Source organism: Equus przewalskii, chromosome 18 (assembly GCF_037783145.1).
Source record: "Equus przewalskii isolate Varuska chromosome 18, EquPr2, whole genome shotgun sequence".
In the NCBI taxonomy this organism is placed as follows: Eukaryota; Metazoa; Chordata; class Mammalia; order Perissodactyla; family Equidae; genus Equus; species Equus przewalskii.
Window position 1 is genome coordinate 17165434 of NC_091848.1, and position 23675 is coordinate 17189108.

The 23675-nt window shown below is 34.0% G+C and overlaps 1 protein-coding gene across 10 annotated transcripts in view; it reads left to right on the forward strand.

Annotated features, from left to right (window-relative positions):
• Positions 1-23675, forward strand: part of NAALADL2 (N-acetylated alpha-linked acidic dipeptidase like 2) — a 1266186-nt gene that overhangs the window by 1094430 nt on the left and 148081 nt on the right. For all 10 annotated transcript variants that reach the window (XM_070582377.1, XM_070582380.1, XM_070582376.1 and 7 more), the window contains one exon: positions 1147-1242. In XM_070582377.1, coding sequence (XP_070438478.1) covers positions 1147-1242 — 96 coding nt within the window. The remainder of the gene's footprint in view (positions 1-1146; positions 1243-23675) is intronic.

A 23675-nucleotide genomic window follows, 5' to 3' on the forward strand; every position in this document is an offset into this window, starting at 1 on the left:
TGTTGATAACCACAAGAGCATTGTTTTATTTATTTATTTTTTATTTTTTAATTTTTTTAGGCTCCTGAATAGTTTTCTTTTTGTTTTCATTTATTTGTTTATTTTCGGATGTACATCATAATATATTTCGAATTCTGTTTTAGATAGTGTCTTCATCCGTTTGGGCTATTATAACAAAATATCACAGACTGAGTGTCTTAGAAACAACAGAAATTTGTTTCTCACAGTCCTCGAGGTTGGAAGTCCAAGATCAGGGTGCTAGCATGGTCAGGTGAGGGCCCTCTTTCAAGTTGCAGACTTCTTGTTGTATCCTCACATAGAGGAGGGGCTAGGGAGCTCTGTGGGAGCTCTTTCATAAGGATACTAATCCCAGTTATAAGGATGGAGCCCTCATGACCTAATTACCTCCCGAAGGCCCCATCTCCTAGTACCATTACTTTGGAGATTAGGATTTCAACATATGAATTTGCAGGGGGAAATAAATGTTCAAACCATAGCATATAGTGACATTATCAACATCTGTGCCTTCTTGCATCCAAAAATTTGTCTAAACCTGCAAATACAAAATGACTGACTACAGTATCTCTGATTCATTTTAACCAGCTTAACACTAAGGTTCCAATGCAATGTTATCACTTTATTGGCAGCATGTAAAGCCATAAATATATCTTACTATTGTTTTGAAGTGAGTTTTGCAATATTTAAAATATCAAGCACACTTTTGCCTAGGCTTGTCTAGTTTGAAATCATGTTTATAAAAAACATTTCATTCTACCGGCCTTGAAACATAAAACTTAATATACAAAGTAGAGAAGGAGTTTCAGAGAGGGGTTTTATAGTCAAAACATCTTGCGGTACATTTAAGTCTGCATTTGGATTAAAGGGGAAGACTGAAGAGAATTATCTTTTCTAGTAAGAAAACATCATTTTGAAATATAAATAATGTCAAGAGTTCTAGAATTCTACTCATTTTAATTTATAAATGTTCTGTGATTGTTTAATTAAATCAGTGGAAAGAAGTCCAACAATCAACAGAAATCTTAAAGCAAATGAGAGTCCTTTCGAATTTTTAAAGAAAATCCAATAAGCACTTGAAAAGTAAAATCAATGCAGAGTTTTAAATATTTCTTTTCTGATTTTCCACAGAGTCCAAGTTTTCTCTCCGAGGCCCTTTTCCTTAAACGTGCAACAAAAATTGAAGAAATGGATCCTTTTTTCAACCTTCATGAAACCATCACCAAGGTAGGAGAGGAATGCGTTTACGAACAGGTTGGGAAATTTTTGTTCTTTTTTGTTGGTCGATGGAGGAAAGGAATATAACCTGTCAAGAGAAGTCCATATATTTTCATTTAATCTACATGTATTTCCTTAATCTGAGGAGAGATTTGTGGCATATTCTCAAGTATACCCCTTCACTTTAGATTAAAAACAGTACAAAATGGGTCTTTGAATTTCTGTATCTTTAAAGTTTTGTTTCAATATTTAAGGTACTTGCTTGGTTGTGGTACTTTTTAGATGCAGTAAAAAAAAAAGCCACCTTTTTGAAAAAAAAATTAGACTGTGTTTATAATAAATGTTTTCACTCTGTGATGGTCATACCTATGTCTTTACTATATTTTTGGCTGTAAGTTTATAGTAGGAAGAAAATTAAATTCTACAGTATGGAGCAAATAAATTTAATGTTCTGATGTCATGTGACATCATATGAACTTTTACATTTACCAACTATTTGTTTAACTTGTCATAACTTGCTTTATGGGGATAGTTTGTAGAGGATATTGACATTTCATTACATTTAAAATAATCCATATTTATTTATGCTTAGCTGAAATACTACATCATCCCTAAATCTTCTTGGTGAAATTTTACAAGGCTATAAAAAGAGGAAATGTGGTATAATGAACTAAACTCAATGAGTTTAAGAGTGAGCTCAGAAAACAAAGGCTAGAATTCTAGATCTACCCTGGCATATTGAACTATTGAAATAAGAAGAGTTTGGACCACATTTTAGTGAAACTCTCCTAAACTCAAAATATCTGAATCTTAACTATATTTATAAGACTTTCCTTTCCAATCTATTCCAGTTCCTTGATTTAGTTTTTAATACATCCACCCTTTGATCATCCATTATTATTTGGATATAGCAAGATAGAAGTGGCCCCCAAGTAATGACTCCTTAGTATTCCATATCTTGACTGTTTTCCTAGTACTTGGAGAGGTGATAGATAGATAGAAATAGATATCTATACATGTATATATATCTTTTTATCTATTTGAATGAGTATATATATCTATATATATTTTGATGAGTGTGTGTGTATCTATATATTCATTCAATCTTTTGGATACTTAGAGTCTAAATTTCTTTAGATATGTAATGAGATGATAGTTTCTAAGATGTGACATCCCAAGCCAGAGAAAATCCTAAGCTTTTGATTGTAGAGGTATAAACATAGTTCTGATTTTCGCTACATGAGGTTTTGGCCATACTACAACTCCTGAGAGCATACTGGAAAGCAGGGATGGGTCAGGAAGGGAGTAGGGGAGCATAGAACACAGTCTGAACATACATATGAGGTCAGTACTTAGTGTGAAACACACAGAAAAGAGACCATTTGAGAGAAGACATGAATTTGTGCACAGATATTGGTACATGTTCTACGTGTATTTTCAAATATATTTCATGTGTAAGCAAATGTTTAACCTATTAAATAGATGTTGGAAAGAATTCTACGTCTATGAGAAAACAAAATCTGCTTAAGTGCAGAGGAAAGTATTCTGTGGGGGCCGGCCCCGTGGCCTAGTGGTTAAGTTCATGTGCTCCACTTGGGCAGCCCAGGGTTTTGCTGGTTTGGATCCTGGGCGCCGACATGGCACCACTCATCAGGGCACACTGAGGGGGCATCACACATGCCACAACTAGAAGGACACACAACTAGAATATACAACTATGTACTGGGGGGATTCAGGGAGAAAAAGCGGGGGAAAAAAAGAAAGAAAAAAGAAGATTGGCAACAGTTGTTAGCTCAGGTGCCAAACTTTTATTTTTTAAACAGAGAAAATATTCTATGACTTTTTTTTACAGCCACATATGTTATTCTAACGTTGACACTGTTTCCCTAGTCGTCGTGTTTACTTATGGTAACCACTCATGTTGCAGACATAGGCCAAGGGAAGAAATTGTGCTTCAGAAGTTTAATTTTATTTCGCTAATAGAAGAACTTGCAGAACCATTAAAAAGTGTTTAATAGATACTTCATTTTAAAGTCAAATTTTCTTTGACCAAGAACAGAATAGAAGTGTAAATGCAGAAGGATTGACTAGAGTACATGAGTAGAAAATATGGAGCATAGATTTTGTTTCTGCCTTGGCTACCAACTTGTTATATTATTTTGTAGAACTTTATTTTATTTTCTACATCAAAAATGAGTGCACTTATAATGGTTTTTCTCACTAGGATTCTGTGAGGTAGAAAAGATGATGTATACATTTTCTCTGGAAATCCAATATGTATGTAATTGAGTATAATTATTAACACATTAAAAAATGCTGGTGCTAATATCTTCAAAGTTGGCCGTTACCTTCATTTTCTGAATTTAGTTTTTACTTTAAAGAAAAAAAAAAGAATAACTTAGATATGAAAACATACAACTAAACTAATTAATTAAGTGCTGAAAATACACCAATAAGTTAGTGTGTACAAATGGAGTACAAAATTTACCTTGTGAAGGATTGCGGTCTTTAGAATATTTTGTTTCAGTGAGGGTAATAGTGGTCTTATCACAGTATCCCGTGTTTGGTACACTCCTGTTCCACAAAGTGTTTTGATATTGTAGATCCGGCACTGCACTTTGAATAAAAGACCCAGCCAGGTAAAAATTCTGTCACTGTCGATTATGAAAAAGTCATATGAAATATGTGAGAAATACTTTGTAAAATGATAAGGCACAATTATTATTTATATTACAGCAATACTAGAAAATTTTCAAGAAATCAGAATTAAGTGAAATATTGAACATACTTTTCCTTATTTCTCCCAGTAAAAGTTTGAATTGGATACACAACAGCATGACACAGTCACATATTTTGTGTTATAGATTTAAATGTGCAATAAATATATACATCTAATATAAATGATCATGTAATACAATCTATTATGCTTTCCGAGTGAGTTATTTTGCATTCTTGACCTTTGCTATAGATCACAAATATAATTTATTTCAAATTACAATTTCTAAACATTTGAAAGTTAGTAATTTATAATTAATGCCTTTCTGAATTATAAAAAATAAAAAATTGATAAACCACGCTAATACATGGAATGTGAGCTCTGAGTCCTAGTCCTTGAAAGCAGTTTTCCAATGTTGTCCTGTAGTTCCTTTTTAAATTCTTTTACAGAGTTTGAATTTATCGTGGCATTTGTCTTTTTCATATAAAGTGTGAAACCTAAGATAATAATGAATGAGGCTCGATATTGGTGCCAAAAGGTGTAATTCATCATGGCTTCAATGACAGTCAGGTGGTTCAGTATAAAGTTGCTGAAGGGCGACACATGCTGCATGGATGGTGAAGGTGTTTTCTTATCCTCTATAATTACCTTAAAAAATAGCATTTTAAAAAATTACCAGAGAAGCCAACCTAATTCCTCCAAAGATTAGACATGAATGAAATACCAATAAAAATCTTAGCTACTTAATCCTTTAATAAGTGAATAGAAATCACCATGGATTTATGTTTTGAAATAAGTTTGTTTCTCCTCCTACACCTAGGAATTTTCTAGTTATGTTCTAAATCTTCAACATTTAGCTCATAAATTGTTATTAGTTATCTAAGCATTTTAGTAGCCTACTATAAGCCAAGGATGAGCAAAACAGTTAAAATACAGAAACAATTAATACACAAGAGTGGGCCCAAAGGAGTAAACAGGTAACCAAATCATTTCAACATAACACACAAAAATAGTCAGTGATAGTAATATGGACAAGCTATGGGAGGGAAGAAGATGGAGATTTTGCTTCTGACTGGGAGACTTGAAGAATTCACTAGAGAGGTGACATTAGAGGAATTTAAGCAATTTTGACTTTATCTTAATGTCAATGAGTTTCCCCTGAGAGGTCTTTAAAGGTTGTTGGTGGTAGTATGTGAGAAATGATGATCTGTATTTTAGAAAACAGAAGACAGATTTGAGAGGCATTTTTAAGATTGAATGACAGGATATATAATTTACTGGATATGGGATATGAAGCAGAGTGAAGAATAAAGGATAATTTCAATAGCTCTATCTTGGGCCAAGGTGATACTATTGAAATAACTAAATTAGAGAATGGCTTGGAGAAAGTGATAATGAGTTTGACATTGGATGTGTGAAGTTTTGGATGCCATAGGGTATTCGGCAGATATGTCAAGGAGGCAATTAGATACATGAGGTTGGGGCTCAGAAAGAAGTAGATAGAAATGCATTATCTGATATAGGAACCAGTAGTCACTTGTGGATTTAAATTAAGTTAAAAAATAAATAAAATTAGAATTTCATTTTCTCAATCTCATCAGCCACAATTCATATGCTTAGTGATGACATATGGCTAGTGGCTACTGCATTGGATAGCACAGATTATACAACATTTTTATCATCACCAGTGACACATGTGATGCCACCCTGGCAATATTCAGGCACAGGAGGAAGAGTGAAAAAGGAGAGGACAAAAGATCCTGGGTAGAGTGGTTCATGAAATCCAGAGGGAAAGACTATTATAAGAAGAAAATCTTCAAAAGCATATTCACCCACTACTTCACACCCATTAGGATGGCTACTACCAGAAAACAAAACAAAACAGAAAATAACAAGCGTTGGCAAACGTGTGGAGTAATTGGAACCCTTGTGCATTGATGGTAGGAATATAAAATGGAACAGCTGCTGTGGAAAACAGTATGGTGGGCCCTCAAATAGTTAAAAATAGGATTACCACATAACATGTCAATTCCACTTTGGGGTATATACCCCACAGAATTAAAAGTGGAGTGTGTAAGAGGTATTTGTACACTCATGTCAATAAAAGCATTATTCACAATAGCCAAAATGTAGAAGCAACCCCAGTGTCCATAGATGGATGAATGGATAAGCAAAATATGGTATATACGTACAAAGGAATATCATTCAGTCTTAAAAAGGAAAGAAATTCTGACATACGCTACAACATGGATGAAACTTGAGGACATTGTGCTAAGTGAAATAAACCAGTAACAAAAAGACAAATTACTGTATGATTCCACATATATGAGGTACTTAGAGCAATCAAAATCATGGAGACAGAAAATAGAATGGTAGTTACCAGGGGCCAGGGAGAGGGATGAATGGAGAGTTATTGTTTAATGGGTATAGAGTCTCAGTTTGACAAGGTGAAAAGAGTTATGGAAATGGATGGTGGTCATGGTTACACATTATGAACATATTTAATACACTGAGCCATCCACTTAAAAATGCTTAAGATGGTAAACTTAATATTATGTGTATTTTACCACAATAAAAAAATTGGAAAAAAACAGTATATCCACCCAATCAACTGCTCATTCCCTATAACACCCAGTCCATATTGAACTAATTATTTGGAATATTTTTAATTCTTTTCATTTATACCTGATCCTTGGTTCTTTGCTATTGTTACTCATTTCTTTGGTCTACTTTTAATAGACGTAATGTCCTGTATTTATTTTATATGTTTTTAGATTTAATATATTTTATTAGCGTTTTCTTGCTAAAATTTTGCCATAATAGACATTCAGTAAAAGATGACTGGTAACTTGTATTTTAAACAAACCACTACAGTTATGTTTAGAGGACAAGAACTTTAAAATCAAATGGGAATATAGATCATTTGGGATGGCAGAGGAAAGGTACTATCTATCATATTATTGGATTAATAGAACTTTTCCTCTAGGGCCCAAAATACTCTATGTTATATTTTAAAATCTCTGAGAATGAATGGTGCATCCAATAAAACAAAAATTACCTTATACATGTGGTACCATGGAAACCAGTAAATGAACAAATTGTGCTTATGAGCTTCCTCAAGAAATATCAGTTTATTTGTTCTTTCATTATTTTTCCTACCTTGTTTAAGAAAAACTGGTTCTTTATTTTTAATTAGTATAAGATATGCGTTATTAATGTATTTTTAATTAGTATAGGATTTTTTAAAAATATTGTTCTTAAATGGATACAAATTTCTTCCTTTTCTTATGTATTGTCAAAATAGGGATCTTTTATTAAAATTATTTGGATATACAATATCCCAAAGAGAAAGTAGTAGGAATAATAAGGTATTTATTCCCATGATATATGTGAAAAAGTGTCACATGAGATAAATTGCAGAATAAGGCACTATTTGTGTAAAGCCTATAAATCAAGGCTAGTAATTCTTATAGAGTTTGCATTCTAGCAATGTAGTTTTATTTGCACTTTCTTATAGTTATAAATTTAACTCAGTTTTGTAGTGGTGCGAATAAAGGCTAATGGTGGTATCTTCAATGATGAAACACGTTTAAATAATTCTAGTTTTTAACTATTTCAGTTAGTATTAATTGCATTTGGCTGTCAATCTTCCTTTAAAGATGGTTAACCAAAATCACTCTGATTCATAGTTGTATTTTGCTAATATATTATTTTAAAACCATGACATAAAATATGAATCTGCAATTATTTTTAAATGGCCCTATTAAAATATGTTTGTACCAGTTGTTGTAGTATTAAAATTCTTAGAGCACGGTAACTGCAAACTTAAAACAATCTCCTCGTTTTGTAACTACAGAATAGAGAGGCAGACTAAAATGCAGAATGATTTTATTTCTCTTGAGATATCATTCTCAGCTGTAGCTTAAAAAAGATAGCTCAGTAGCCTTATATAAAGTAAGAGAAAAGAGAAGACACCAAATATCTTTTATTCAGTTTTCTGAATTTCAAAGGCACGGTGTATTCATGAGCTAATAGAATTTCTGGTGCAGTTCTTTTAATACTTAGAAAACCTGGCTGTGATTTCTAATCCGAATGAGCAAATCCGAGTGTCTTCCAAGTATCTCTAATGTTGATATATTGTTTGGATAAAATGTGAGAATATTGTATTCCATTTAGCAAAGTAAGTGTAATGATATTCTTTAACCTGTGTATGTGTACATTTGAGGTTATTCTGAAGCTGTGGATTTAAAGCTTTTGTTTGTGTTTTTAAAAACACTTTGGAGGGGCCGGCCCAGTGCGCAGTGGTTAAGATCGCATCTTCCTCTTCGGCGGCCCGGGGTTTGCCTGTTCAGATCCTGGGTTCAGACCTACACACCGCTTGGCAAGCCATGTTGTGGCAGGAGTCCGACATATAAAGCAGAGGAAGATGGGCATGGATGTTAGCTCAGGGCCAGTCTTCCTCAGGAAAAAGAGGAGAGTTGGTGGCAGATGTTAGCTTAGGGCTAATCTTCCTCAAGAAAAAAAACACTTTGGAAATTTTTTCCTTCTGTATCAGATTATTGCTACTAGATGCAAAATGTCTCCATAGAGAGCTACACTCTGTTTTCATGAAACGAGCTAAACCAGAAAATATCCCAAATATGTGTTTTCAATGCAGAGTTGTACTTTGTAATAGAGAATGTTGTCTGGAGTTACTCAAGGGAGATGATAGGATATTAAAACCAACCTCTTACTCTTTGAAAAGGAAATATCACAGGTATATATTTTCTAACTAAATGTGTAATTAAACTCAATATCTTCATTTAGTGAAATTGGAGATTGTGCAGACTATATTCTCTCTTGCCTAGAGAGAGTTGGTTTATTGTTTTTTATTATACTGTACCAATATTATAGTTTCTAAAGGCTTGCCTTATACTATCAGTTTCTTGTTTTTGTTACTCAAAAGTAAATTATTATACAATATAACCTTGTCAAAATTTGACTCCCTTTTTAAAGAGAAGTTAATTGTCAAAGTAGATATTTTGCTCCAACACATTAAAAGAATTACTACTGTATGCTAGGATAGGAATAAGTAGAAAGACTCCTATTCTCTGAGCATACCTTTTTTTAAATATATACATAAAGACTAATTTGAACATGTGTCACAGAATATAAATAGTGACATAAATCAGAATAGAAAACTCTATGATCACCTATAAATAATATGACAGTCTTTTAAAGACACAGTCAACCTATTTTAGGGAGTTTCATTTTTAATTCTTCACTTTGAACAAGAGATTCTTTGTGTTTTCACACCATTCTCAGATAACATCATTCTCTAAGTGCTGTAGAATTACAGACATGTAGGGCAGAGTAGTCAATGGGTAACAGATTAGCTCTAGGTGGGCAGGTCAAACGTCCTTCCAAAAAACGCTGTTGAAACAAAGCTTCTGTATAATAAAAAGATTTAAAGGCCCTAGGCAAAAAACACTTATTGAAAAAATATCTAATATAACACAACAAACCAAAAGAATCTGAGCAGTCTTTTGGAGTCTGTTACAATGGATTTTGATTATGATACTTAAATGTCCTGGGGACAGTGCCTAGTGCCCCTGTGGGTAATTGTAATAAAAGATCCCCTTACACACACACACACACACACACACACACACACACACACACACATCATGTGGTAGGAACTAACCAATGATACAGATTGTCAGTGCTAATCACTCTCAATATTATGCCTTGGAAAACCCTGAATTATGTCTGTCTGTCTTCTTTTGTCATGCTGCTGTTTTGTTTTGTTTTTGGTAATAATCTTTGGACATGTATATTCTGCTGCTGTTGGTGTGATATAGAAAATATTCAAAATTGCAGATTTTTTTTAGCATCTAGTATAGTCATTTGAATTATGCAATGTCTCTCTTGAAGAGTTCACAGCAATTGGTATTTTAGAACAGAATAAATGTATTCCACAAATATGAATATTTTTATAATATTAAATTGAGTTTTAGGAACTGAGCAAGAATTAGATTTGGAGAAATCAAACAAATTTTTTTTTGAAAGGCATTGTGATAGAAAAACTATTTATTTTGACTCAATTTGGGTATATTTATTAATATGTCTACTTAATTTTATAAAATTAAAGTTTTAGGACTTGATTACATTTGAAATTATAGTGCCCTTGAACCGTTTAGTGGAGGCTCAAATAGTACTATTTTTGTATTCTAAAGTAAAACAGTAATGAATAGTGACTATTCGCATTCCCAGGATCAAGAAAAGGAATTAGGATGCTTATAATTACTGGCTTTTTGTGTGTGTGTGAGGAAGACTGGCCCTGAGCTAACATCTGTGCCAATGTTCCTCTTTTTTATGTGGGATGCTGCCACAGTGTGGCTTGACGAGTGGTGCTTGATCCGTGCCCAGGATCTGAACCTGCAAACCCCTGGCCACTGAAGCAAAGCACACAAACTTAACCACTACACCACTGGGCTGGCCCCTAATTACTGACTTTTAAGAAAGCAAGGAGGAGGGTAATCTTTTTAGAGGTATTTCTTTCAAAAGTAAAAAAAAGTTCATATCAGGATGTTTTTGTTTGCTATTAATATAAAGACCCAAATGCAAACTTGTTTAATAAAATTAAAGGAATTCTATTTTTCCCATGTGACTGAAAAGTCTAGAAGAGGCACATTTCAGGAGTGGCTCAAACACAGCCCCAGATCTATTCATCTGTTATCCTCTCAGTTCTGCCCCTGTCTCTGTGGGACTTTTTATCAGTGGAATGACAGTAGTTCCTGGAAGCATATCTGTGCATAATTCTGTCAAAGCAGGAAAGAATCTCTCTTTTGGTAAATTCTCAGAACAGCAATGATGCTGATTTTGAGAGAACCCCTGCAAAATGGACCCCCATCTCATCATTCTGAGTTGGTCTCAAGCTTATTTTGAATCATTCCTTGTTGACCAGGGATATAACTGTGCTGATTGGATTAGGTCTGGTTTACTTAAACTCATCACCGTGGGAAAAGGGTTGAGATTGCCCTGATTTAGAACAGCCATTCTTTTTCTTGGAACTGGAGTCAACCTCATTCATAATATGTGGCTGCTGCAAAATAGTACACATTGTAGAGTAGCAATAGTGTCTCAGAGACAACCACCAAATCTGCTACCAATTATAACAATGTTTTTGTCCACAAATGAGTAAGAGTCAGTATTTTGAAAAAGGCAAAACCAGTGCTAAACAATGGAGACATTTCTGCTAACAGGTTGCTGTGTACTCTGGTATGTCTAGTCATTTTAGCCACCTGAAAGGGAATAGAGATGAAAAAAAGAATAGTGAAATATAGATAGGAAGTATTCACAAAGTAAATTTTGTTACTGCATTTACTCCAAGTTTCACTGCATCCTATGAAGTATTAAATGGATCTAAGAAGGTTAGAAAACTCGCTGTATTCATGAAGCAAATATCTTTTCCTGCCCCCTTGGTAGACACCCAAAGGTAATCTCCATATTCACAATGAGACTCAGTAATTCTCAATATATCACCTTAGACCACTATTACAAATTGATTGGATTTGACATATGAGATAAATCTGTTGGCCAACATGGATCTAAAATGCTCATCAGTTATAACCTTCTACTTTTAAGGAGGTGGTTGACCCTTTGAAACTCAAAGAATCACAAATTTAAGAAGTCCCACTGTGTTTAAAAGATTTTGTTTACTGAACAAGTGGTAATTCATTCATATGGACTTATCCCTATTCCTCCATTTCAACATTGATCCAGATTTAAATACTCCAGGATTGTTAATGAAATAAAATAAGCATATAGAAATTGAGACACTGTGCTCTCTAAGTATCCTTCATTTTTGGCTGTCAGTGTTTATTCATGCCCCAGTTTGATTTCTCCTGTCTCAGTCTAAGAGATGTTTGTATTTGATATATGGTGTGGCTATCAGTAATTGGTCTACCAAATAAAACTCTGGAATTCCTTTTTCGGCAAAAGTTTTTAAGACATAAAAAAATTTCTTCTTGTCATACATAGGCCAAAGCAAAGATACTGACATTCAATTTAGTAGTTAAATCTACATTTTTGGTTAAGTGCTTGAAATGTTAGTAATAATGTATTTTGTAGACTTAGGGATTGAAATATCAGAGATACGTAATTAGGAACCTGTAGAGATATTACATTAATTGCTATTTGTTTGGGCTGTATTGACAGCAAGTTTAATATATAAAGGATGGAGGAAGTGTATAAGAGAAATGTGTGACGTTGAAATAATGTGTGACATTGAGAAGGTAGTAATATGTATCAGACAGCTTAAGAACACGTGGCAAACACGAAAAAAGGTTTGTAAAATATGTGAATGGACAAAGCATTTGTATAATTAGCATGTGATTATTACCTCAAATCATAAGAAATTTTACTTAAATGCAAGAAATTTATTTAGGAAAAGTTAGTCACAACTCCTGAATGCCAACCAATTTATATGCCGTGGAGACATTTATCTGATCCAAGTAACTAATTTCCAGGACAATGGAAAGGAAAGATGGATTCTGTGATTCCTTTTTACCTTTTCCTTTGTTTTTTTTTGGCACCTGGGCTAACAACGGTTGCCAATCTTCCTTTTTTTTTATTTTTCTTTTCTGCTTTATTTCCCAAACCCCCCTGGTACATAGTTATATATCTTAGTTGCATGTCCTTCTGGTTGTGGGATGTGAGACGCTGCCTCAACGTGGCCTGAGGAGCAGTGCCATGTCCATGCCCAGGATCCGAACCCTGGTCCACTGCAGCGGAGCACGCGAACTTAACCACTCGGCCATGGAGCCGGCCCCCCTTTTTACCTTTTCTTACCCACTTCTTCAGCAAAGAGTTGGATAGAAGACTCAGATATTCTTAATGAAATGCTTCACCATCCGTTTCATTCATATCCTTTAGAACGCCCTAGGGACAATCAAGCTGCGACTTTGGGGGAGATTTTCCTGATTTCAATATGTTAGTTATGAAATCAAGCTTTTTGGCTCCAAGTTGTGTTTGGAAAATGTGGTCACTGTGCCTAGGGACCTTGTGCTTGGAGCGTTAAGAGTTGCCACAAGATGGCTGTAGTCTCTCAGTTGGCAACATGGATTACCAGAGGTACAGCTTTTCTAGGTACTAGTTATCAGGATCCAAGTGCATGAGCTTTTTATATAGGTACTTTTATAATTAAATTCAAAATATTTTACTTTCAAAATAAATTATGTGACTATTTTCAAGAAACTTAAACATTAAAAAATATCATTTGGAGAAATTTAAAGAGAATAAGAATCTAGGTATATTTATGGCATTCAGTTATTTTTCTAAGGAGTTCATGGAAACAAATCCTTGAACTAAAACTGTGATAAGACATTCACTACGTCAGTCTCTAATCTTTAGGCAGCTTTGTAATGAGTTACAGTTGTTCTTGCATGGACCTTAGTTCCTCTAATAGAGTTCAATTTCTGATGTGAAGTTTATACCTTCTTGTCCATCTTTGCATTTGACTTTCACTGATCAGCCATTTTAATGACGTTAAATGTTTTATTAAACAACTACAATGTCTTTTTCTCTGAAGATCTATTCATTAGCAGGTACTGCATCCCTATTTCAGCCACAGCATCGAGCATCATCTTGGCACTAATGCAGCTAGGGGCAAGAGTCACCGTTAAGTGTTAAGTAACGGAATTAAGTCCTGCATGGAGCTTCTCTCTCAAACAGTTGGGCTTGTGGACTAACTCCATCACCTGTTCAAACTGACATAGCTATCCAACTGGTTTCTGCTCACAGCAGTTTTTTCAAAAGTGTTTCTCTTAAAAGTGACCTATTTTTAAACCTGGAAAGAACGGCAAACATTTTTGTGGTTGGTTAACTGAATTGTTTTCTCTGTGCATAATTAGTCTTTGTTTTTTTGGAAAGAGATTTCACTCCTTGGGTATTTTTAAGTCCTCTCCGTTTAAGATATTGAATATAAACATTTTCTGAGGCTCATAGTGGATGCTTTATAAAACTCTTGTCTTGGAAGAATGGGATAAGGAAGATCAAGTAATAATGCTTCATAGTAGCTGCTTTGATTAATAATTTGGCTAATCCAGCCTGGTGATAACCCAGCAGGAGGAGGGTATGAAGGCAGATGGATATGCCAGAATGGATACACTAAATAACTGGGAACGTGGGACCAAGTACTAAATGCATGAACAAGAGATTGATGAGAATCTTAGAAAGCAGAGTTATTTCAGAATAGAAAAAATTTATATGCCACATGATCTGGGAAAATAATAAAAGCATTTTTAAGCAAAGACAGAAACAGTTGTTGGTTTTTTGTAATGATATGGGCTTTATTGAACCTCTCTATATGACACTTATTCTTTCAGTCAACTAGTAAAAATCATTTTTCATCTAGATTGCCTATAGATGCACAATAATGATTAATATGTTATTATAAAGAAAAAGTGACAGACCGCAAATGATGTGGAAAAGTGAAATAAGCATGAGATAAGGTGTCAATTATATTAGTTTATCAGCACTCTTAATTGTGAATAAATGTAACTATTCGGTGTTGTTGTCTCTCTCTCATGTTAAAAATTCAAATGAGAAGCATAGGACTATTACTTGTTCATTAAATATATGTTCGTATTTTGTTCTCATAATAAGACTATGAAGTAAATACTGTTATTGTCATTGCACAGAGAAGAAATCTGAGTTTCAGAGAGACCGAGTAACTTGGTAAGATATGCATAGATTATAAATGATTGATTCAAATTTCCAGACAGCATCACCGTTTCACTCCACAATGCTTTTTTCATAATTAGCTACAGTAAGTAGAAAAAGTTTTGTATTCATAATAGTATTAAATATCATACCCATCATTCATTTGAAGAATATATTCATTCTCTCATACATTCAATACTTAATAAGTATGTGTGCATGCCGTGTTCTAACTAGTGATAATACAATGCTCTACAAGATATATAAATATGGTTTTTGATATCACAAAATTTAAAATCTAATGGGAAATGACAGACAACCAGAACAATTACAATATGATTTAGTTAGTGTCACGATAAGGAAGGTATGGGGAACTTTGGCAGTGCATTGCAGACTCTTAAGCAGAAACAGAGAGAGCACCAAAATATAAATGCATCCAGTGGACTATTTCAGTAGGAAACAGTTTTCTCAATCCCATGCAACTGACAAAAAGTCATATGAAAGTCAGGGGAAGAAAGGGGGAAGCATTTATCCATTGGCTCTTGTACCTCATTGGCCAAGGATTCATACCGAAGACCTTTCTGACTTCATCTCCAGCTTCTATTCTCTTTGCTAACTCACCGTACTCCAGTTCTACTGGACTCTACTATTCCTCAAACACAGCAGGCATGCTCCTGCCTCAGGGCTAGCTTTCTCTAGAAGACTCTGCTCTTGAATATCCATGTGGCTTACTCCCGTGCTACTTTCAGTTCTGCATTCAAATACGGCTTTTTCTCTGAGGCCTTTGCTGAGTACCCTATATAAAGTAGCGCCCTCTCTCATCCCTAGCTTCTCACCCATGTTTTCTTCAAAGCTCTTACCTTTTCTGATTTATAAAATTCTTTCTTTTATTGGAGTGTCTGTCTTTTTATTGACTCATAGGAGATATTCATATATTCTGACCATGAGCTTGTTGCCAGTTACACGTGTTGCAAGTATCTTCTTCCAGATTTTTATTTTATTTCCACTCTTTTTATTGTGTCTTTTGATGAACAGTTCTTCATTTCAGTGTAATCTAGTTTAGCAATCTCTTCCTTTATGTTTAGTGTTTTTAGGGACTTAAGAAAGTCTTCTCTATCCTGAGAAAATATTCTTGTACTACTTTATAAATCTTTAAAATTTTTCCTTTAACATTTGAATATTTAATTTACCATGATGATAAGATAATGGTTGTGATGATTTAATTAGAGATGCAATTTCCATTTTTCAATCTAATTTATTGAGAATTCCATCCTTCCCTAACGATGCACTATAAAACTCTGTTATATATCAAGTTTCCGTACATGTATAGGTTTGTTTCTGGGCTCTCAATTATGTTCCTCAGTCTATTTGTTCATCTGTATACAAACACAATACTGTTTTAGCTGTATGTCTTTAAAATAGGACTTCCTATTTGATAGTTCATGATCCCTACTTAATTCTTCTGTAAGAATATCTTGATAATTCTTGCCCTTTGTTCTTCCCTGTAAATGTAAAAATTAGTTTGTCAAATTCCACAAAGCCTTGCTGGATTATTGATTGGAATTAAAGGCAATAATATGTTTGTCAAATAAATATTTGCTTGATCCGATACTGTTGATTGTTCTCAGAAGGTTATGATAATACTAACATCAAAAATATTAATGACACTAGCAAGGTAAATAATCAAATATCCTAGTTTTAAAGCTTTTTAGCTGAAAATATCCTCAAAATTCATCCTTTAAACAATTCATTTTATATATAATTAACTGCTACCCCTAGAAGTGAAGATAAAGATTACAGGGGATATATAGTTGATAGGACTCAGGCAAAGGTCCAATCCCATTCATTCTTACACAAAATATTTATTCAGCATCTCTATATGTCCAGGGATATAACAGTAAACAAAATAAGAAAGTTTACTTGCCCAATGTTTCACTGTATCATACTGTCTTATATGCCAGAACTCAAAAAAGCTGTTATGCAAATCTGTATTTAAATACATTCTAAGTGCTGTACACTGTTTTAGTTGCAAAGGATATAGCAGTAAACAAAAGAGGAACAATTATTGTCCTCACATCACCCAGAGTCTTTGGGAGACAGATATCATAAAAATATAGTTCTAAATGCAAACTGTGCTGAGGCTCTGAGAGAAACCATAGAGTACTATTACAATGTAAGTAGGGCTGTGGCAAGTACTGACTTCATCTAGGGGAGCTGGAAAATGTTTCCTGGAAAAGTTATTTTTGAGTTTTTGATCTAAAGTATATGTAAGAATTATCTAGTTAAAGAGAAAAGGAAAAAAGTCAGGCAGAGAAACCTGCATGACTAAAGTCTCTGAGGAAAGTAGAAGCACACTTATTCTAGAAAATGAAAGGAGCTATGTCACTGGAAACCAGAGAGCAAGAGTAATGGTGGACTGAATCAGACTGAAGGATGGGGTCAGTTGATGAAAGAGGACCTCAACATGCATCATACTGTTTGTAAAAGACGGCATCAGAAGCACTCCAAAACCAATGAAATGGAAGTTTTCAAAATCAATACTTACATTCTTTACAATAGATAATGGTGGGTGATTTTATTGATTTTCTTTGGCAGTAAACAGCATCAGAGAGTAGAGCTGACTAGTCTGAGTGGTAATTGGTTCAATGGTCTGACAATGATTAAATCAAGAAAATAGGAGAAAGATGCGGAGAAAGAATCGACTATAAAGTAATTAATTTGTTAAATTTGTACAACTTTAAACTAGAAGTCTAGCTTAAAATTAATTTATATGTAATTATAAATATAAATAATCTGTCTCCATCTGTTTTTGGCATTTTTAACTTTTTTAAGCTCATTTCACATTTTTTTATTTTCAGAATCTTTAAAATAATACTTATGTCACCAAGTGTCAGACTTGCATTATACATTCTAAAGACTTATTTTTAATATGTTGGCATATTTAAAAGTAAGTGACTTCATTTCTAAATAGTTCAGACTTCAAAATAAATCACACCTAACAGAATTACTAACAATCCCTCAATATTATCTACTATCTATTTCATATTCAAGTTTTTCTAATTCTCTTCCATATACCAACTGCAGCTGGTTTGTTTAAACCTGAATTCAATTTGGGACAACATGCTGCATTTGGTTAAGTCTGTTTCTGTAGAATTGTCCTTTTTAGTCACAACGCTATTCTGGTGAAGAGAATAGACCAATTGTCCTGTCATTAGTTTACCTTTTGGATTTGTGGTGTCATTTAGCATATTCCTCTATCCCCTGCGTAGCCTGTAAACTGGAAGTTAAATTTAAAGGCCTGATTACACATGAGTAGTAGGCGTTTTTGGCTAGAATGCAACATAGATGATGTATACATCATAGTGCGTTCCATCAGAGACATGTCTTCCTAGTTGCAATATTATCTGTAATTCCAAGATTGATTATTGATGAGGGTAATAACATTCTGATCTCTCCATTTACAGTTATATATTCCCTTATCACCAGAAAATCATATCTGTGATGTTATTTTAGCACAATCAAATATTTAATTCCCCGTTATAATAGTTATGAAGGACTAGGTTCTGCTGTAGTAACAAAGAAACCCAAAATCTCAGTGCTTAAAATGACAAAAAATATTTCGTATTTATTCAATGCCTGCAACTGTCCACTACATGATGACTCAGAGTTGCATCTCCATATCAGTGCGCTCTTTACAATCATCAAGGCGGGGAGAGAGTGAAATGGACAAGTATGCAGTGGCTCTTCAATGTTTCTGCCCGTAAGTGAGACATCTTACTGCTATTCATACATCATTGGCTAAAACAAGTTACATGGCTATGCCTAACTCCAAGGAGACAGGGAAAGGCACTACTACTTTGCATCCTGACAGAGAAGAAGCAGAAATGGTGGTGATCAGCACAAATTGTATTCATTAACCATTTACCTAGCAGTTTTAATGATAATTCTTTCCTGAGTCACCAGTTTGACTAAAGATTGTGAAATGATGATTTTCTAATTCTATCATTTATTCTGTCCTTATTAGCAGATATTCTTCTGTAAAATCAAACTGTTTGGTTACCCTGAAATATAGTTTTTGTGGAAAGGTAGGTTACATCTTTAATTCTTTTTGTCTAATAAATTTTTATGTACTTGGTTTAACAGCTGCCTCAAATGGTAATGATAAATGTTTTTGGTTTTCTCTCTTTTAAATGTTTTTATATATTAATCAATTTTCATAGAAAATATCTCCAACAATTAAAATCGTTTGTATCAGATGCTCAGATTGTCACAACTTTGATAAGAGAGAACCCTTCCAAGCTTTGTCTTAAGATTCTTTTTTTTTGGTGTGGAAGATTGTCCCTGAGCTAACATCTTTTACTAATCTTCCTCTTTTTTTTTTTTTTGCTTGAGGAAAATTGTCCCTGAGCTAATACCTGTGCCAGACTTCCTCTATTTTGTATATGGGATGCCACCACAGCATGGCTTGATGAGCAGTGTGTAAGTCTGCTCCCAAGATCTGAATCCACGAACCCCAGGCCACCAAAGCTGAGCATGAAACTTAACCACTGTGCTACTGGGTTGGCCTCAGGGAGTCAGTTAATTTTTGAAAACTCTGCATATCATATATCACACTGTTGGATAGTCAGAAAGCATATTATTAAATGAGACTTTGAAAAGCTGTGACATAAAGATGTCTGTTGAACTTTGTTTAATGTTTCTCAGTATTTCCAAAATGGAACTGTAAAGTAAGGTTTAAGGTTAAGGCTCTTCTTCACAATTTAGTCTATACACTGAAGTTAAGGTCTTCTCTTATTATAGATAATGTCAGATGTCTTATAAAAACATAAAAATAAAATCCTCTACTGTAATGATTTTCAGGAACTATTTCTATTACAGAAAAAAAAAGCAATACAAATTCTATTCGATTGAATGAGCTAATATAAAATAAGGCTTTCTGAACTCTGCGGTGAAGAGTCATTTATAGTGGAGGGATGCTATAAATAGATGTTAATATTGTTTACTGTATCTTTGAACATATTTTTTAAAAAGATAGTTGAAAGTTAATAATTTGTAATTTTATCTGTAGAAAAGTTTTTACAGTGTAATAAGCTTCTAATCTATTGCTATGGATTCATCTTACATGAAATAATTTAGTTTCCTATATTGCCAGTAATGTGTGATTCTATTCTCTTATTAAATAAATACTTTCTGGATATAAATATAGTTGTACACCTAAACACACACACATCCATCCATATAAAATGAAAATTTGTACCTCTTCTTAGAACCTCCTTAAGAAGCTATAATTATTACATTACATATATTTTTACATTACATAGCAATTCATAAAAATGGTAAGTATTTAGTTCTATAAAATGTTCATTAAAAATCTTTAAAATTTATGTTGATTTTTTGTTCTTTAAGGCAATTGGAACTTAAGGTTATTTTGAATATGAATGTGAATTTTACATATGAATTATTGAAATTAAAAAATGCAAGCCCACATGTGTTATCATTAAATGTGATATAGCATGTGCACCTTGAAAATTGTTTCCATAAGTCTGGCATGTATGATATATGGGAAAGGAGATCTCTTTCTTTAGAATATCATTTAAGCTCTCAAAAATAAACTTTATGTAAAAAGACAGAGGTGTGTGTTAGTCAGTTGAGAGTTCTCTTTCATTAAGATCTAGATGTCTATAACTTTCTTTTAGACCATAACTATTTATTCAGATTATTTTCCCACTGTTTTGTCTTAATGGCAATTAAATTCACTTTGAATCTAATTACAGAACTTCATGTTATAATTTTCAAAAGATTCTCTTCAATAAAGGACTGGAATATATAACCATGAATGGTCCATGAGGATTAAGATCTAACAGGCAAGTTTTGGTTGGTGTGTTCGCTATTTAAGCTTGAGAAGGAAGCACAGTTCAATGGGAAGCGCAGTGATTCCAGGAAATGTTTATGAAGTGCTTTGCACCTGGAGCCCTTTATAACTGTAAGAACTATCTGAGTAGGACGAGCCTTAGCAACACTTAGGTGACTGCCCACAGAAGACTTTGTTAGCAGTTCCTATGGCATCACGGCACAAAGAAAGTCCCTAGCCAGCAGCTCTCATTTTTTTGTGCTTGTTTGTGCTCTGTATTTACTGTCTATGGATATCCCTTAGAGCAATCAGAGACAAAGCAATTACTTCACGATGTTGATTTGGTCTCGATCAGGTGCACCCCCAGTAGAGCTGTAATAACATTCAGCACAAAGTGGCGAGACTGAAGTCATGCTTTGCCTTTCCATTCTGTCCTGTCTGTGGGTTGTCGTATCCTAATTCGCATGACTGGAGATTTAGCATATTTGTATACCTACTTTGCTAAGATGACACAACTGAAGCATGCAGGGCAGGCAAAAGAACTACAAACATTTTTAACAGGTCCCACTTCATCTTCATTCCACTTCCATTGTGTTATGGTTCTCATTTCACTATTTTCCCATGTGTAAAAACATGGGCAAAAATGAAGACGTAGCAGGATTCTTTAGGGAAGATTTATTAGATAAATAAATAGGATAAAGTATGTAAAAGTTCATGGCATGAGTGTGCCCAATATGTAAAAACTATTTAAAACTGGGTACTATTCATATTTAAAATACACAACTGAATGTGTGTTTGGAACCATAGTACTCTTCTTGGCCACAATTCACATGAAGCATTCTAAAATTCAGATAATTTTCTTTTCCTAACTGTCTTCCATATTTTAATCATTGCTGAATTATAAAGAATGCTTTACTTTTGAATATGTGCCAATGTCACAAACGTTTTAGACTTTTATACTTTGCCAGCAAATGCTTCCAAACAAAGTCTTCGCTTCAACTGACTCTTAATTTTACTCTTGGATATCTAGCCCAATCCATATGTACTCCAGAGAACTTTCCTTAGATCCAAACACTTTCTATTTCAAAAACATCATCACTAAGGCTTGTTGCAGCTCATGAAAGCAGTTCAGCTTAAAAAAAAAAAAAAAAAGAAGTATTCTTTTCCTCTTTATAAATTCCAACACCTAAAATAATAAGGTTAAGATTTATTTTTCCAATAAGAAGAATCAACTCCTTTGCCTAGGGTCACTTGCCTTTTCTCTCTATTTCTTCAGTTGTCCCTTTTAGGAACTAGTTTACAAGTATTTAATTCAGGAATAAAAAAGTAAGTGTTTTTAATGCTAGTGAATACATTTGTCCTGCCAAAGGAAGTTGCTATTGGCTACAGAGCTAATTCTTTTGGCAGAAGCTTGATTCTTATTGTTTGCATACAATTAGTGAGTTGGATGCCTGTGAGAACAAGATAATTTCTTAAAAAAAAATCAAAACAGCTACAGATGGACCACAACTACAGATACAACATCAGCAATTTATTTCACAGCCTTTTAACTCACTATATTCTGTTCTCCAATGTCAGTACCATCATCTCTTTAATCCAAGACTGCTGGTTATTCTTTATAATTAAGATAGCTCTTTGAAACAAATATAACAAAGAAAACATATGATATAGTCTAGTTACTCATATTTCAGAGGAAGTTCCAGACTCCAAACCCCCACTGGCTTTTTCAGAGACTTTCAGTGAAGAAAGATTCTTCCCTGGATCTCTGATACCTGCCAAGCTTCCAAATTGTCCCTTTAGTGGCTCTAAATAAATTGTTGCTGTATGTATTAGTCTGCCTAGGTTGCAATAAAAAAATACCACAGACTGGGTGGCTTAACCACCTGATGTTTTCTCACAGTTTGGAGGCTGGGAAGTCCAAGGTTAAGGTGCCAGCAAGATTGGATCTGGTGAGAGCTCTCTCCTGGGATTGCATAAGGCTCCCTTCTTGCTGGGTGCTCACATGGCGTTTCCTTGGCACACGCATATGGAGAGAGAGAGCAAGTGAGCTTTCTGCTCTCTGGTATTTCTTCTTCTGTCTCTCTCTCTTTTTTTTTATTGAGATATAATTGACGTAACATTGCATTAGTTTCAGGTGTACAATGTAATGATGTAATGATTTGATATTTGTATATATTCCAAAATGATCACCACACTAAGTCCTGTTAACATCTGTCACCATACGTAATTATAAATTCCTTTTTCTTGTGATAAGAACCTTCAAGATCCACTCTCATAGCTACTTTCAAATATGCAATGCAATATTATTAAATATAGTCACCATGCTGTACATTACATCCCCATGAATTATTCATTTTATAACTGGAAATTTGTACCTTTTGACCCTCTTCATTCATTTTTCCCATACCCTACCCTCCATCTCGGGCAACCACCAATCTATTCTCTATATCCATGAGCTCATTTTGTGCGTCTGTTTTTTGTTTTAAATTCCAAATATAAGTGAGATCATATAGTATTTATCTTTCTTTGTCTGACTTATTTCACTTAGCATAATACCCTCGAGTTCTATCCGTGTTGTCACAAATAGCAAGATTTTATTCTTTTTTATGGCTACGTAATATTCCATTGTGTATATTCCATTGTGTGTATATGTATACTGCATTTTCTTTATCCATTCATCTATTGATAGACATTTAGGTTTTTTTCCAGGTCTTGCCTATTGTAAATAATGAACATAAGGATGCACATATCTTTTTGAATTAGTATTTTCATTTTTTTGGATAAATACAGATTTCCCCTGCTATCTGAAAGTAGAGCATTCTTATGAAAACTTTAGTAAGCTGAAATAGTGTAAAGAAGCAATTATCAATTTTTTGGAAAAAATTTTTGAGCATTCCCAGTCCCCAAAAGTAACCTACCAAAATAAATCAAAATAAAGCCCAGATGCTCACAGACATAGTTCAAAACTATGGTGGCTTGAAGCCAAGATGCTGAGTGCAGTTCCCAGGGAAGGTGCTTGGAGGTGCTACTCTTGCTGTTCGGTGTGGGTGCTACCTCTCTAACTGCTTGCTGCAAAACGAACGCTGAACACTGTTTTCTCTTTTCACCTTTTTTTGTGAAAGCAAAAATCCTTTTTGGATTTCTTTCAGTTAGTGAAAGCAGGTACTAGTGTAG